At 39.9% G+C, this 14144-nt stretch overlaps 1 protein-coding gene across 4 annotated transcripts in view; it reads right to left on the bottom strand.

The window, feature by feature from the left end:
* The window catches only part of MTUS1 (microtubule associated scaffold protein 1), a 118892-nt gene that overhangs the window by 74400 nt on the left and 30348 nt on the right, over positions 1–14144 (bottom strand). For all 4 annotated transcript variants that reach the window (XM_069484918.1, XM_069484915.1, XM_069484919.1 and 1 more), the window contains exons 2-3: positions 6961–9211; positions 1840–2035 (exon numbers count right to left, since the gene is read on the bottom strand). In XM_069484918.1, the coding sequence (XP_069341019.1) occupies positions 1840–2035; positions 6961–9057 (2293 nt within the window). In that variant the 5' untranslated portion in view covers positions 9058–9211. The remainder of the gene's footprint in view (positions 1–1839; positions 2036–6960; positions 9212–14144) is intronic.

Raw genomic sequence — 14144 nt, 5'->3', positions numbered from 1 at the left:
AAGGTAATTAAGGCTCAAAAACCTTCCCTGTCTTTTGATTAAGACTAAACAGATCAACTTTTCTAAGACATGACAGTATGTAACACATAGTGAAAGTACTCCAACAAATGCTTCACTGTTTAGTGGGACTGATGGCCTACATAAAGGAACTCTATCTTTTAAAATGTACGCTGGTTTTGGCCTGATTTCTTAAAAGTATGTGCACTTAGGTTTTCTGGAGATTCAAGCACCATGTGGAATCTAGATTCAGCCCAGTAGTAGCCATTGCTCACTCAGAAAGTTAGGTGAGTTCCAAACTGTCCCCAGAAAGGTAAGGACTGCAAAGGCTCACAGGGCCCGATGTGAAAGAGTGAAGTCCAGGGAGGGGACATGACTTGCTCAGGCAGCTCACTGGTACCAGAAGGTGCTAAAACACAGGGCTTCTGACGACAGGCCAGGGTGCCAGAGGCCACGCTCCAATGCCACCAAGCCAAGGTGCTGCTCACATCCAAGGAGATGGGTACTCCCCATCCTCTGGCAAACACCATGAGCCTCATTGGGCAGCAATGGTAAGAACCAGAGCTCTGATCTCCCTCATGCCTCGACCTCCCCAACTGTGGCAATACCCAAAATAAAAACCACTATTTTTCCCCATGTCTTTCAGCTTCTCTTTGCTTTTTCTCCCAAATGACAGACACTCCAAGCTGATGAATTCCTCTTTCCCACTTAGCTGCCCTGGGGATGGAAATGGCAACCATGCTACACATCCCATTCCTTCCACACACACCTCTTCCCGGGCCTGCTTCCCAAAACCACAGGCCGTGGGCTAGGCTTGAGTCTAAATAAACAGCCCTTGAAACCCTTCTGTGTGTTATAGGCTTCTCACACTAGACCCTTCATGACAGGGTTGGAAAATAAAAACCTAAAAGTAACTAAATTGTAGAGTGGTAGAGAGAGTTTCTGGGATCTGGCTGGTTTTGTTAGTTTCTATAAAAACATTCTCACCACAGGAAAAAAAAAATTCTCACCTGTGTGGACACATAACTCCGGAGGCACATTTTTCCAGACCACTGAAAAGTAGTCACTATTTTTACAAGGGAACTTCTAAATCGATCCGACATGGCTTTAATTTGCTCAAGGCTATACCCACAGAAATAAAGGGTGTTCCCTGCAGAGTGTTCTCAGTCAACTGGAATGGCTGGCAGGCTTTTGTCTTATTCTTTATGAAACTGGGACTGGCTCTTCCATTTCCTGCTCTGATTTGTAACACAAAGAAATCTGTACATCTGCCAAATTTAGTATCACACTTAACAGCTATTCTTGAAGCTCACAAGTTTCATCAGCCTCACCTGACTTTAAAACTACAACTTCTAAAATACAAGCCAACACTAATAAAAGTTCACATTAGAAAAGTTTAACTTTTTAGTCATCTTCATATCCCTGTAAATTTGTATCTTTCAGTAAAAATGCAGAAAAAAAACCTCATCTCTTCACATGTGGTGAGCGCACATTATGAATCTACTAAAACTTGAGTATTGTTAAGCACTTAACCATTTATAAAAAATTTTTAAATAAAATGATTCATATGTACAACTACTGAATTGCATATTTATGTATGCCTACTTCTGAATCGCTTATAACTTGGTTTATGCTCATGTATGTCACCCCAACTAGCCTTTGCATTGTTCAACGAGAAGGGACGTGTCTTTTTCTCCCTTCTTGGCTCAGGATGCTGGTCCACAGAAGGCTAAATGCTTTAGTGACAGAATGTGTTAGTCCTATAACCAAAACTGTCTTTCTAATTTCACTTTCAGATAATTCATCAACTGCTATAAGCACAGTTGACAATTTTAGTCTTACCAGAAGTGGTCACACGCCGGATCCTCTGCGGAGATAAAGCTCGATCAGAATTGAGATTTCTGCTGTCGCTGTTCCGCCTCAAACAGGAAACAGAAGGGCCCACTTTGGCTTTTGGAGTAGGTGTTTTCCTCAAACTGCAGGAGTCAGGCGTGGATCGACGCCTACCTGAGGTGGCTGTAGTTTTTGAAGCAGCACTCTGCGAAAACAACAGTCCACATTTCAGTTCAGATCGTACTTTCTCCTCACCATTTCCTTGCAGTGGTAGTTACGTGAAAGAAACAATTTCTGTTTAAGAGGATGTACCAGATGAGTACAGTTGTCCCTTCGTATCATAGGGGAGTCGTTCCAGGACTCCCAGAATACCAAAATCCATGCATGCTGAAGTTCTTGATGGAAGATGGCATCCTATTTACACATGACCCACACACGTCCTCTTCTATACTGTAAATTATCTCTGGATCTCCTACACCTAATACAACGCCTACACATCACTTCATTCGTGTGGATTCAACATGGTAGCCCGCACACAGCAAATTCAAGTTTTACTTTTTGCAACTCTGTGTAATTTTTTTTCCTGAATATTTTCAATCCAAGTTTGGCTGAATCCATAAAACCCATGGATATGGAGGGCTGACTGTATCTAATTTTCACTTCTACTATGAATCAGTTAAAACTCTTCACAGTTTTCTCTTCAACCATGATCTGCCTTTGTACCCACCAGTGAGGCTGTGTTCTCAAGGTCACTGGTGCTACGAATTCAAGCTACAGTTTTCAGTCCTTTCCCTGAGCACCTTCCCTATGGAATCCAACGCTGACAACGCCATGTTTTAGTTTCCTGACAGAGCCTGCTCTTGGTTTTCCTTCTACCTGTCTGGTTATCCCTTCTCTGGGTCCTGTTCTTTAGTTACCTTTAAATGCTAGTCTTCACAAGGGTCTAAACTTGACCCTGTTCTCTTTTCTTACCGTGTACTCTCCCTATAAGGTCTCATCTGCCATTTCAACTGTCACCTAGGCACTGGTGCACCCAAAATCCACATGGATTCTTAACCTCCCCACTCAGCATCATTCAGGCACCTCTATTTAACAATAATAATATTATTGTTGGTTTTTACTGATGTGGCCCTTCCGCTATGCAAAATACCATTCCAAATTCTAAATACATATATCAAGTCATTGAATCCTCAACAATCCTATGAGGTTGATATATTTATCATACCCCATTTTCCAGAAGAAGAACATGAAGCACTTCCTTAAATTAAACTTACTTTACCCATCCATCTCAAAACTTCTCTCTTCCCACATTCGCAACACACCCAGGAGCCCAAGTTAGACAACAAAGGCTACTTCTGGGTGTTGTTTTCTTACCTCCTCTGCCCCTCTTTGTCACCTGCCTGCATGTAAGCCACATCCTTTCTCACCAGGATTACTGAAACCACGTCCTCAGGATCCTTCTGGTCTCCCCAGCTTCTAGCTCATCTTCTACGCCCCTGCTAGAGCCTCTCTCCAAAACTCAGATAGGATTGGACGGCTTCCCTCCGCCTCCCAGATGAAGTCAAATCTCCTTAACAAGGCACAGCAAGCCCTTCCCGATGGGGCAGCCCCCGCCACTCTTCAGCTTTTCCCTCAATCCCCACAGTTCTACACTCCCAGCTCCTGCCATACCCACTACTGGGAGTCCCCTAAAAAAAGAGTATCTTCCTGTCTGTCTTCCTCTTTGTACATGGCATTCCCTCTACCCAGAATACTTGCCCTGCAAGTTGCAGCAAGTGACTAACATGACATCTCCCCTGGAAAACCTCATTGCCACCACCCTACTCCCCCTCCTGCAGTACAGCAGGCCATTCATATTCCCAACTTAGTATTTTACGTACCCTGCTGGTTTACTTCCTAACATTACCCACCGCACTAGGCAATACATTTGGCCAGGGGCTGTATCTTCCCTCCCTATATCCTAACAATCATCACCATATATATATGGAGGGGAGTGGTGGGGAGGGAGGGAACACAGTAGGTGCCCAGTCAATGTTCCCATCCTACATAAAAGGGAGGCTGAACCTTACTCAAAGGATAAATTCCCACACCATTCTCCCTTTACATAAAGAAAAACTTGAGCCTCCTAGAGACTAAGTGACCTGCCGGAGGTCACTTCTCCAGTGGATGACTGGAGTTTGAAACTACTCCAGAATCCATGCTTGTGCTTCAATGTTGCACATTCCCCACTATTACCCTTCTTTCTTCATTTAATAAATCCTAAGTGTTAATTTCCAACAGAGATACATAGAGCCCTGCACTGACGGCAACTGAACTCGCACAGGAGGGGAATTCAGCGCTAACTAGGGAGGCTGATACCCTAAGAGGCAGCTGGAGGTCAGGTTTTGGCACAGGAGAACAATACAGAATTGGCCAAGAAAAGCAGGTGACTGTACACAAACTAACAAAGATCTTCTGTCTCTGGCTGAGTTAAATTAAAGCTGGCTAAGTTCATCTCCCAGAGAAAACCTTCTTTTAAAAAGTAAACCAAACTTCTCATCAACTTACAAAAGTGAAATTCTCAGCAAAGCACTTATTTTGCCTTTCAGAGCCAACATTCCACAGCATTTTGGAGCAGAAAGGGCAAAATTCAGGTCGGGGGACCTAAGTTTGAATCCCAATTTTACTAGCTACCAGCTGCGTGAGTTTCAAAGTGACCTCACCGGAGGATTAAAATGTCGATAACAATCGCCCTGTTGTTACTGGGCAGAGTAAACAACAATGTATGCAAAGCACCTGAGCCTTACTGGGAACATTAAATGGCATAATATTTATAAAGCACTTGAGCTAAGTGGTTGGTTGAGAGCAGGCCCTGAACAAATATTAATTCCTTTCCTTTTAGATAATTCCCCACTCCTTTTATCTAACACACTGTCACAAATACATGACCTCTGTCACAGGGAGCTACATTTAGCCTCCTGTATCAAATTAAAATCAAATTCCTTCTTCCAAATAAGAAACTTATGAAAGATCCAAACAAACCCAGACCATCAAACAGCAGCCTAAGGATTCAATAAACTCAAGGCCTAATTTAGGGCAAGATCAACAGAGCATGTTGAAAACTAACATCCCTCCAGCACTCTCCTTTCATAGATTCAAGGCAGTTAGAGCCTTTGGGCATCGCTAAGTTACCAACACACATTGGAGTCCCGGTGAAACATGCAGCAAATGTTCATTCATTCCGCTGTCTGCAGTAAGTGCACAGCCTGTGGCCTGCGACAGTTCGCCCAGCCCCTCCCATCTTCCTTCCTAGAGACATGTGGAAATGCATAAGAGGTGATCATGGAAGAAGAATGAGTCCTTTATATCAGCTGATGAGTAAAAGCACCAGTGCTGAGAACAGGAGACAATCCTTCAGGACTTCTAAAGTACTTCGTATCCAATTATGAATCTTAACCGCCAGATTCCTAAGATGAAAAGCAGCGCTTCTCCAGGATAAACTGGGATCGATTTCAACCTGATGATTCTGTTACCTTACTTCAATACCACATCATGAGCCTGAAAAACAGGCTTCCATCCTGCACATGAGAAATATAAGGCTAAGACTGAATGCACAAGTCAGAAAAACCATTGGTTTCAAAATTATACAACCAATTTATATTCGAATGTCATTTAAGAAAACTTTATGCTAGTTTTTCTGGTAGTCAGGGATTGATACAGAATAAAAGTTTCCCATAAATTAAGGAGGAATAAAGGTCTTGTTTCTATGTGTATCTATACACACCAAACTAAGAATGCTGATTAGAATTAATTATAATTTAATTTAGCAAAATATTAAATTATAAATGATATGAGTTTTATAAGTTTGACTTCAAGAGAACTTAAAAACAAAATCTGAGTTCGGAAACAATGGACAAACTCATTAGGTTAGTCATCACTGGTGTACCATTTTTTTCAACAGAGAAGACTTAGTTAGAGCCAAAACATCTCTAAACTGACCCAGCTCAAGAACATCTTCAGTCTTTCCTAACCTCATCTCCTAAAAGGACCTGACCTTTCCCCTCCCATGTGGCCTCTATGCACCCTGAAAACATTTCTAAAACAGCCCTTCAGCTCTTGCCAAGCTATGGGTTTCATTCCTCTAAGCCATGAGCCCTCCAAGGGGCAGGCTGTCCGTGTCACACCTGCCTTCCTCCCCTGGCACCTTCCCCGATTCCTAGCCCAGAGGACAAACGCCCAAGGACAGCCTGTGTGGGGCTGAAAATACACCTAAGTCCCCACTGCCAAAAATAGTGCCGAGGACGAGTACACGACACCCTACAGCAGCCTGTCAAATCTTTTAAAACCCAGCAAACTAAGCTTTTCCATATTATTCTCAAAAACACATGCATGATTCAAGAAAGGCAATCTCTGGACTGCATATGATTTATTCTTTAAAGAAAATGAATTGAGGTACCCCTAAATATCTGACAGGTGCTGTGGAAAACATACTGCTTTTTCACTATGCATGAATAAAACATTTTAGTTCTTGTACCAGGGATCAATATATTAGGGCTGCAAGAAACAGTAGCTATCCACTAGTCCAAAATTGTCACCTTTGGGTCTTGAAGAATTACTTGCCCAAAAGTACATTAGCTGGTCAGAGGCAGAATCAAGACCAGGGCTCACAGAAGACAGCTCTATTTCCCAGGGCTGCCTTCTCAGTAACAAGAGACCGGGAGTTATTTTTATGTTGCTATGTTTACCAGCTCTCCCTAGCCATTTCTTAAATGGGGTCCAATACATTTTAAAATTTATAAACAAACTTTTTTTCTGAAAAATAAAATATAAGCTGATATCACGTATTTCACTTCAAATAACTGCACTAAAATATTAAAGTAACTTGGTCTTTTAGCATAATATTAAAAGCAACATTGGTACCTGATACAAAATACTGAAATCGAGAATTTTTTTCCGATACACAGACAGGTTTGTTATATTGTGATCTAGTAACACTCTGATATGCACTGACAAGACCAAGAATTAATACCTGAAAAGCAAATTTGCAAATCTAGATCTGCAATGCTATTGACTAATGGTTAACTAACTGCTGTTTTCTCCACCGTTCCCCAAAGCATACCAAAAAAAAAAAAAAAAAAGGAATTCACTTACCAAAAACAGAGAACCACATTCAAAAGTCTCATTCATAATTTCCTGTTTGAGCTCTTGTTTTTCCATAGGTGTCGCATTTTCTTTTTCACCCTTCTCTTCAGGGCTAATCCTATCGATGTTGGAAACGTATGTTATTCCCAAACATTCTGCACTTTCCATTTTCACAGGGAGCATGCCTTTGATCTTCTGAAAAAACGCAGCCACGGCCCCAGTCTCACATGCTGAGTTAGAAGAACTTGCTTTGTCAACATCTTCCTGATTCGATTTCACGGCAGATGTTGTTCTTGGAACCTTGTGGGAAGCATTTTTAGAATGAGTTGTAACATGCACAGCCTGGCTAGTAATGAGTTTATTAAATTGCTGCTTATGCGTCTTGTTAATTAGGATTTCTGCTTTCGTGTCTGCACTCAAGTCCGATCTTGGTGGTTTGCTCACAACTGTCGACTGTCTTGAGGATGATGCTGATGAGGGTGAAGAGACACTGGTCACCTGGGGTTTGGGTGGGACCTTTGATAAGGTAGCGTCTTTGGGCTGCAACACTGGTCTAGACATAACTTTAGCTTTGACATTCTTGAAGTTGGGTCTTGGGTAACTTATGATTTCAGTTTTTCTAACTTTGCAGCCTACGGGGGTATTTGTTTTGGTTGTGGATTTTCCGAGACTAGGTTTAGACATGTTCACAGGTGCCCCCTTCAAGCTGGGTAAGTTTTTAAGCTCTCGATTACCCTTCTCCACTTTCTTACATTTCTCTGTCGCTTCAATAGGTGAAACAGAAAAGGTTATGTTTGTGGGTTCCTGGACTGGTGTTGACATGCAAACTGTGTCATTTGTGCTAATGACCATGTTATCTGCCTCCCAGGTCAGTTCAAATGACGAAACCATGTTTGGTCCTGGCAGGCTACTTACTATCAATTCTGGGGTACAATTTTGGGTTCCCAAATCCTTTTCATGGGAGGCAATTTGTGTGTCTTTAGTCACAGTGACCTTATGCTCTGGACTCAGCACTTGGGCTTTATTTTTCTCAAAAGCTGGCACCACTAAAGGGCATTCATCATCAATAAGACAATTGGACACTGTCTCTCTCAGATTTTGGCCCATTTCCTTTTGCCCATATGAGCTCAGTGAATGTGTGTCAGTATTTGGTTCATCTTTAGATAAACAAAAGAACTTTTGTACTACGGACCCACTGGGGACTTCCACGCCATCAGAAACTGGTGTTGGAGCTTGTATCTCTTTTTCTCCAACTAGTCTTTGCTGTGACCCATCTGTGTACTCACTGGTGACCTTTCCTGGAGAATACTGACACCGATTTTCAATATCTGGAACAAAAACCTCAGTTTGCATCACTACATCAGAAACCACTGCATAAGTTGTGTCTCGAGCCTCTAGTGGTGTGGCTTGAGGGTTTTCAAAGTTCTTTCTGTTGTAACTAGTTTCTCTTGCCTGCATCTTATCAGAATGGGAAGACATCCAAGTGGAATGGGATAAAGAAGATGTATTCCCACTTCTCATACTGGTCAGTGGCAGACTTCCAGTGGTAGGCAAAGACGGGCTCTTTTCAATGGCATGATGTGATATAATGGTGCAGTTAACTTTATCCACTGTCATGTCAAATGTCCGGTTTAGCTCCAAGGAAGGAGAGTAGTTGCTACGGGTCAAATCATCATTAGGGTTCCACACAAAAGGCAGAGATGGCTTAACACTCTGGTCCTGAACTGCTTCCAGGGAATGACAATTGTCAGGCAGATACTCGTGCTTCTCTGTACTGACAACAAATGCCGGAGACTGAGGAATGGACTCTGTATGCATATCTAACACCTGCTTACTAATGACATCACGTGAAGACTTTTGGTGATCAGGTACTTCAACACGCTGATGATTTAAAGAAATATTTTCACCACTGTTCACAGCAGGGTCAGTTTCATATTCGACCACCATGTCATCTGGGTTGGCAGAATTCCAATTCACGTTTCCGGTTGACGCGTTTTGTGCAGATGGTGAGGTTTGGTTGTATGCATATGTATTTCCATTTTTATCACTGGTAAGTAAGGATTGCAATTCATCTTCTGTCTTATCATCTGCATTATCATCATTCATCCTGAATATTAACGTTAAGCCTCTGCCATTTTATTTCTTCTTCAATTCCTTTCAAATGAGAGGGAAGGAAAAATTATCCACCTCGTAAGTTTTTCAGCACAGTTGAAAGTTTCTTAGTCTAAGGTGCTTTGAAGACAAAATGATTTGTTGTTTCCTGGAAAAAAAAATATGTAATTCAAGTAAATATTAGGAAAATTAACTGTTCACCCCTTGATTAATTTCATTTTCACACTTAGAACCCACAACTATTTTTTTTTGTTCAGTAAGCACCTTCAGAAGAATGAATCCACAACTATTGATGTGGGTAATTAAGATATGATTAGCTAATCTACCACCCCCTTTCCAAGATACTTTTTTTTTTATTTGAGGGAAGAGGGCAGAATGGGAAATGTAGACATGGCCAGTTGTCCCTGTGGCTGACTGCACAACTGACATTCCCTCCCTCCCTTCTCCCAGGGACTTCCACTTGTCATAATAGAGAAGGAAACTAAATCTGGCAATGGTTTTTCCTTCTTGTTGGTTGACAGAGTGACCATTCTAATTTGCTTCAGACAGTCCCACCTTATGTCTGTTGTCCCTGCATAACTAGTAATAATGTCCCTTACCTTTCAGTCTCCAAAGGGGCCACTATTGTTTCCATGAAGAATGATTATCAGATAAACCATGAAGGCCCAGCAAATGAGCTAAAGATCAATGAAGATTTGAGGAATTAGCATCTCTCCTTCCCCTGTTTTCATTCCTATTTTTAAAATACGCCATTTCCAAAATAAAAAAAAAAAAAAGTTTTGTTGACTCTTAAAAGTTAAAGTGGTACTCTGTTGGAAGTTCCTCAAAAATCTTAAACAGAGAGAGTTACCATATGCAATGGACTAAATTGGGCTCCCCTCAATTCATATGTTGAAGTCCTCACCCCTGTTATTGTAACTATATTGGAGACAGATCCTTTAAAGGAGGTGATTACGGTTAAGTGAGGCCATAAGGATACAGTGCTGATCCAACAGAACGAGTGCCCTTGTAAGAGGAAGAGATACTCAGTAGCCATTCTTTCCACCAAGTTAGGACAGCGAGAAGGCAGCGTTCTACCACCAGCTAGGAAGAGAGCTCTCCCCAGAAATGGAACCCTGAAAGAACCTTCATCTTGGACTTTCTAGCCTCCAGCACTGTGAGAAGCTACATTTCTGTCATTTAAGCCACTCTGTGTATGGTAAGTTTGTTACAGCAGCCAGAGTAGACTAAGACAACACATGACTCAGGAATTCTAAGTATCTACCAAAGAAAAATGAAAACACTTGTTCACACAAAAACTTGCACACAGAGGTACATGATTCTAAATGGAAACATTATTCACAACAGTCAAAAAGCAGAAACACAAATGTCCATTGACTGGCGAACAGATATCAAAATGTTATATAGGCATACAACAAAATATTCTTTGGCAATAGAAAGGAATGCAACATTGATACATGGTACAACATGGATATAGCGTTACAACTTGAAAAAATTATAGGACGTGAAAGGAGCCAGTCCAAAAGACTAGTATTACACAACACTATTTACATGAAGTGTCCAGAACCAGCCAATATATAGACACAGAAAGTAGATCAGTGGTTCTTAACGCTGGGGAAGGGCAGAGTGGAAGGGAATGGAGAGTGGCTGCCAATTGGGATGACGTTCCTTTTGGAGGTAATAAATATGTTCTAAAATTAAATTATGGCGATAGCTGCACAATGCTGTATTATATACTGAAAACCACTCAATTGTACACTTAAAAATAAGAACTTTAAAAACACCCATGAAAAGTTTCAAATCCAAGGCTTTTGGCAAATAACTAAAACTTTATCAAGCTTTTGGTCAAACTGAAGTGTAAAAGGTCCAAATGTTTAAGCTAGGACTACAAACAAGTCATATCAATACACGTTCACCTGAACTGACTTTCTAATCCTAGTATTCAGTGTCATCAGATGTCACAGTGCTGCTCTGAATAAGATATCCATGGTGGGGGAGGGATGACACTCTAAGTGTGACCTATAAATTTCCGAATTAAGAGTAGATCTCATTTTTCTATTTTGCAATGTTTTCCCTGTATTCAAACTTCAGTGACCTGAATAAAAGCAGGATAGGAACTGTGGGAGAACTGAAACGATCAGCTATCGTCACCGACAGTGCTCTGTGTGTTTCTAGCTGAGCACCCTGAAACCAGCCTTTAATGAAGAACAGAAAGGCTGCAATGTTCAGCTCCACGGCATGTTCACGCGTGCGTGTACACCCAGGCTTGTGCACACACGCTCAAAAAGAGATTCTGAATTCTTAAATGAAGCCTGATTTATATACTAATGGAAAGTGCAAATTAGTCAAATCTTTTCACCACGTAGCTCTTTAGTTAAAAGGAATCATTGAACAGTTTATTGGCTAAAACCTTAATGAAAAGGCTTTTATAAAATACAAACTAACATGTTTAATCCTCTGGCATAAAATATGTTCACGCTAAATGTTCAAAACAAGAAGTACCATTCATTTTTAGATTTATGTCTGTGGGATATAGTTTCCAAAAGCACTAAACATGCTACTGCTCCCATGAAGGCCAGCACAAGATTCTAGTATAAGCAAATACGAGCAAAAAACACTGCAAGCATAAGCAGTTAGCATAAATCATGCAAATTATATGTCTTTAAAAACTGAGGCAGATTCAATTAATGGAATTTTTATCACCCTAAGCTCCCTTTTCCAAAGTACAGAAGATGATTTTTTTAAAAACCTGACAATCTTTGACCTCAGCATTTCCTTTGGGAAAACTTTGTGAAAATAAAAGTATTATTGAGGAAAAGGATGAGATTACTTTAAAGCTCTTGGTATAATTTGCAAAATTGTTATATGAAAAAAATGGGAGTGGATTCTTTATAATGTATATATTAATATATGTATATAATAGATCTATATGATTTGAGCTTTGATTTTAAAGCTTATGTATTTTGCTCAGCACTGTCTCCCAAGCATTTTCCCACATTGTTACGGTATAAAAACATTCCTGGCCAGGCGGTGACTCATGCATGTAATCCTAGCATCTGAGAGGCCGAGGCAGAAGGATCACTTGAAGTCAGGAGTTCGAGACCAGCCTGAGCAAGAGTGCGACCCCGTCTCTACTAAAAATAGAAAAAAAAAATTAACTGGGCATCGTGATGCCCAACTAGTCCCAGCCACTGTGGAGACTGAGGCAGGAGAATCCTTTGAGCCCAGGAGTTTGAGGCTGCAGTGAACTATTATGACATCACTACACTCAACCCGGAATAACAGAGCAAGACCTTATCTCAAAAAAAAAAGAAAAGAAAAGAAAAGAAAAGAAAAGAAAATAAAATCCCGATAGTTGTAAAATTCCACCAAAGTGGAAAAAAGTTATTTAGCAAAGTTAAAGTAAAATAAAGAACCCATCAATCATTCAACTTTCACATGACTGTTTAGTTCACTTGGGTTTATGATTGTTTTAATTCACAAAAACAAAGAAATTTCAAAGTGGTGATCATAGAGATTTTTAAAAACTCACAAACATGTAATCATAAGAAATAAGAAGCGTTTTGATATGAAATAAATTTCCTGAAGCCTTTTCTACCTTTGTAGATAAGAATAAAGAATTAGTGGTACACAGATTTGGATATCAGAAAGGTTCTGCAGTTAAGCTTATCAGTTCCAGGACTAGCTGGAAAATCAACTTCTCCATTCACTAAAGAAAACAATGGCTTTAAGTCACCATCACCATAAAGATAAAGCCATGAACAAGAAAGGGTTGACCAGCCTTCCCTCAGGAGTTTGTCAGGAAAGTTAAAAGTTGGCCATTTTGTCTTATGGACAAATTCATTCTTTATCTCCTTTAAGAATGGGACTTAAGCTCCTACCTTCTAGACAGGTATCCTTTGACTTATTCTTCACCTGACTCGTTAAGCACCATCTTCATAGTCCTGTGGTTACGATAATTTGTAAAGCCTTCAAAGCCACTGTCCTGGAAATATTTTAAAGCAGAAACTTGAAATAAAAAAGAAAGAAAGAAAAACTTGGAACGTATCATTCTCACTCAAAGGGATGGATAATTTCTCAGTTCTCTTTGAGTAGCACTATCTACCAGAACAAAGTAGAACGATCAAGTGTCCTTTCTCAGAGAACCATTTGGAAAAATAGATCTTTTCCAGAGAACATTTTGGACAAGAGAGAAGAAATTCCCCACTTATTAAGATTTGGGGAATACAACAGGGCAGCTCCTCTTGAATAAAAAGATTACCAAAATATATATCTTAATAATGATTTACAAGGTTGAAGTTGGTAAATATGTACTAGAGGAAACAGTCCAAGAAAAGAATCACTGGTACAGATAGTATAATTTTAATGCCTTTGTAAAAAATTAGGTTACTTTCTAAATCTTTGCTTAAAAAAAATTATTCCTCAAAGACAAAAACTCCATTATTTCTTACTATGAATAGACACACCTGAAAAGTTGATCATGTTAATTAAAATCAAGCAATAGAATTCATAATCATTACCATGTCAATGCTAAAAGAAATTTTAGAGATCCAATTTGAACTTCTTCATTTTATAAATGAGGAAACCATCTTTGAGAAATAAACTGCATGACATGGCCAAATCAGCTGTCAGTAAAAGTTTACTATTAGATTATACAAAAGTTATGTGCCTTATTTCACCAACTGAACTGGAAACTCAGTAGAGGCTTACATATCAGGAGATATCTTCTATATCTTCTGTTATCTACAATGTCTTGCTCAGTAATCTGAACTCAATATAGCTAAACTTGCTACACCATATGATAATTATGAAATAAAAATGTTTCCAAAAGTCAAACTTGGAAACTAGCTTCATTACTGTACAGCCATACAAAACTCAATTTTACCCCTTATTTATGTCGATATATGGCATGCGAGTCCTTTAAGATATGAATACAAATACAGTTATAATTTATAGCTTCCAAATCATAAAATCACATTAGTGTTTAAGAACTTACAACAGCAGTTTAGCTCTGTGGACTTTAAAATCCAAAATATTACCTGGATCTTCAACTTGCTTTACGGAAAAAAAAAAAAAAAAGA

The sequence above is a fragment of the Eulemur rufifrons genome, chromosome 12 (genome assembly GCF_041146395.1).
Source record: "Eulemur rufifrons isolate Redbay chromosome 12, OSU_ERuf_1, whole genome shotgun sequence".
Classification (NCBI taxonomy): domain Eukaryota; kingdom Metazoa; phylum Chordata; class Mammalia; order Primates; family Lemuridae; genus Eulemur; species Eulemur rufifrons.
This window is presented reverse-complemented; position numbering and strand designations above follow the sequence as displayed.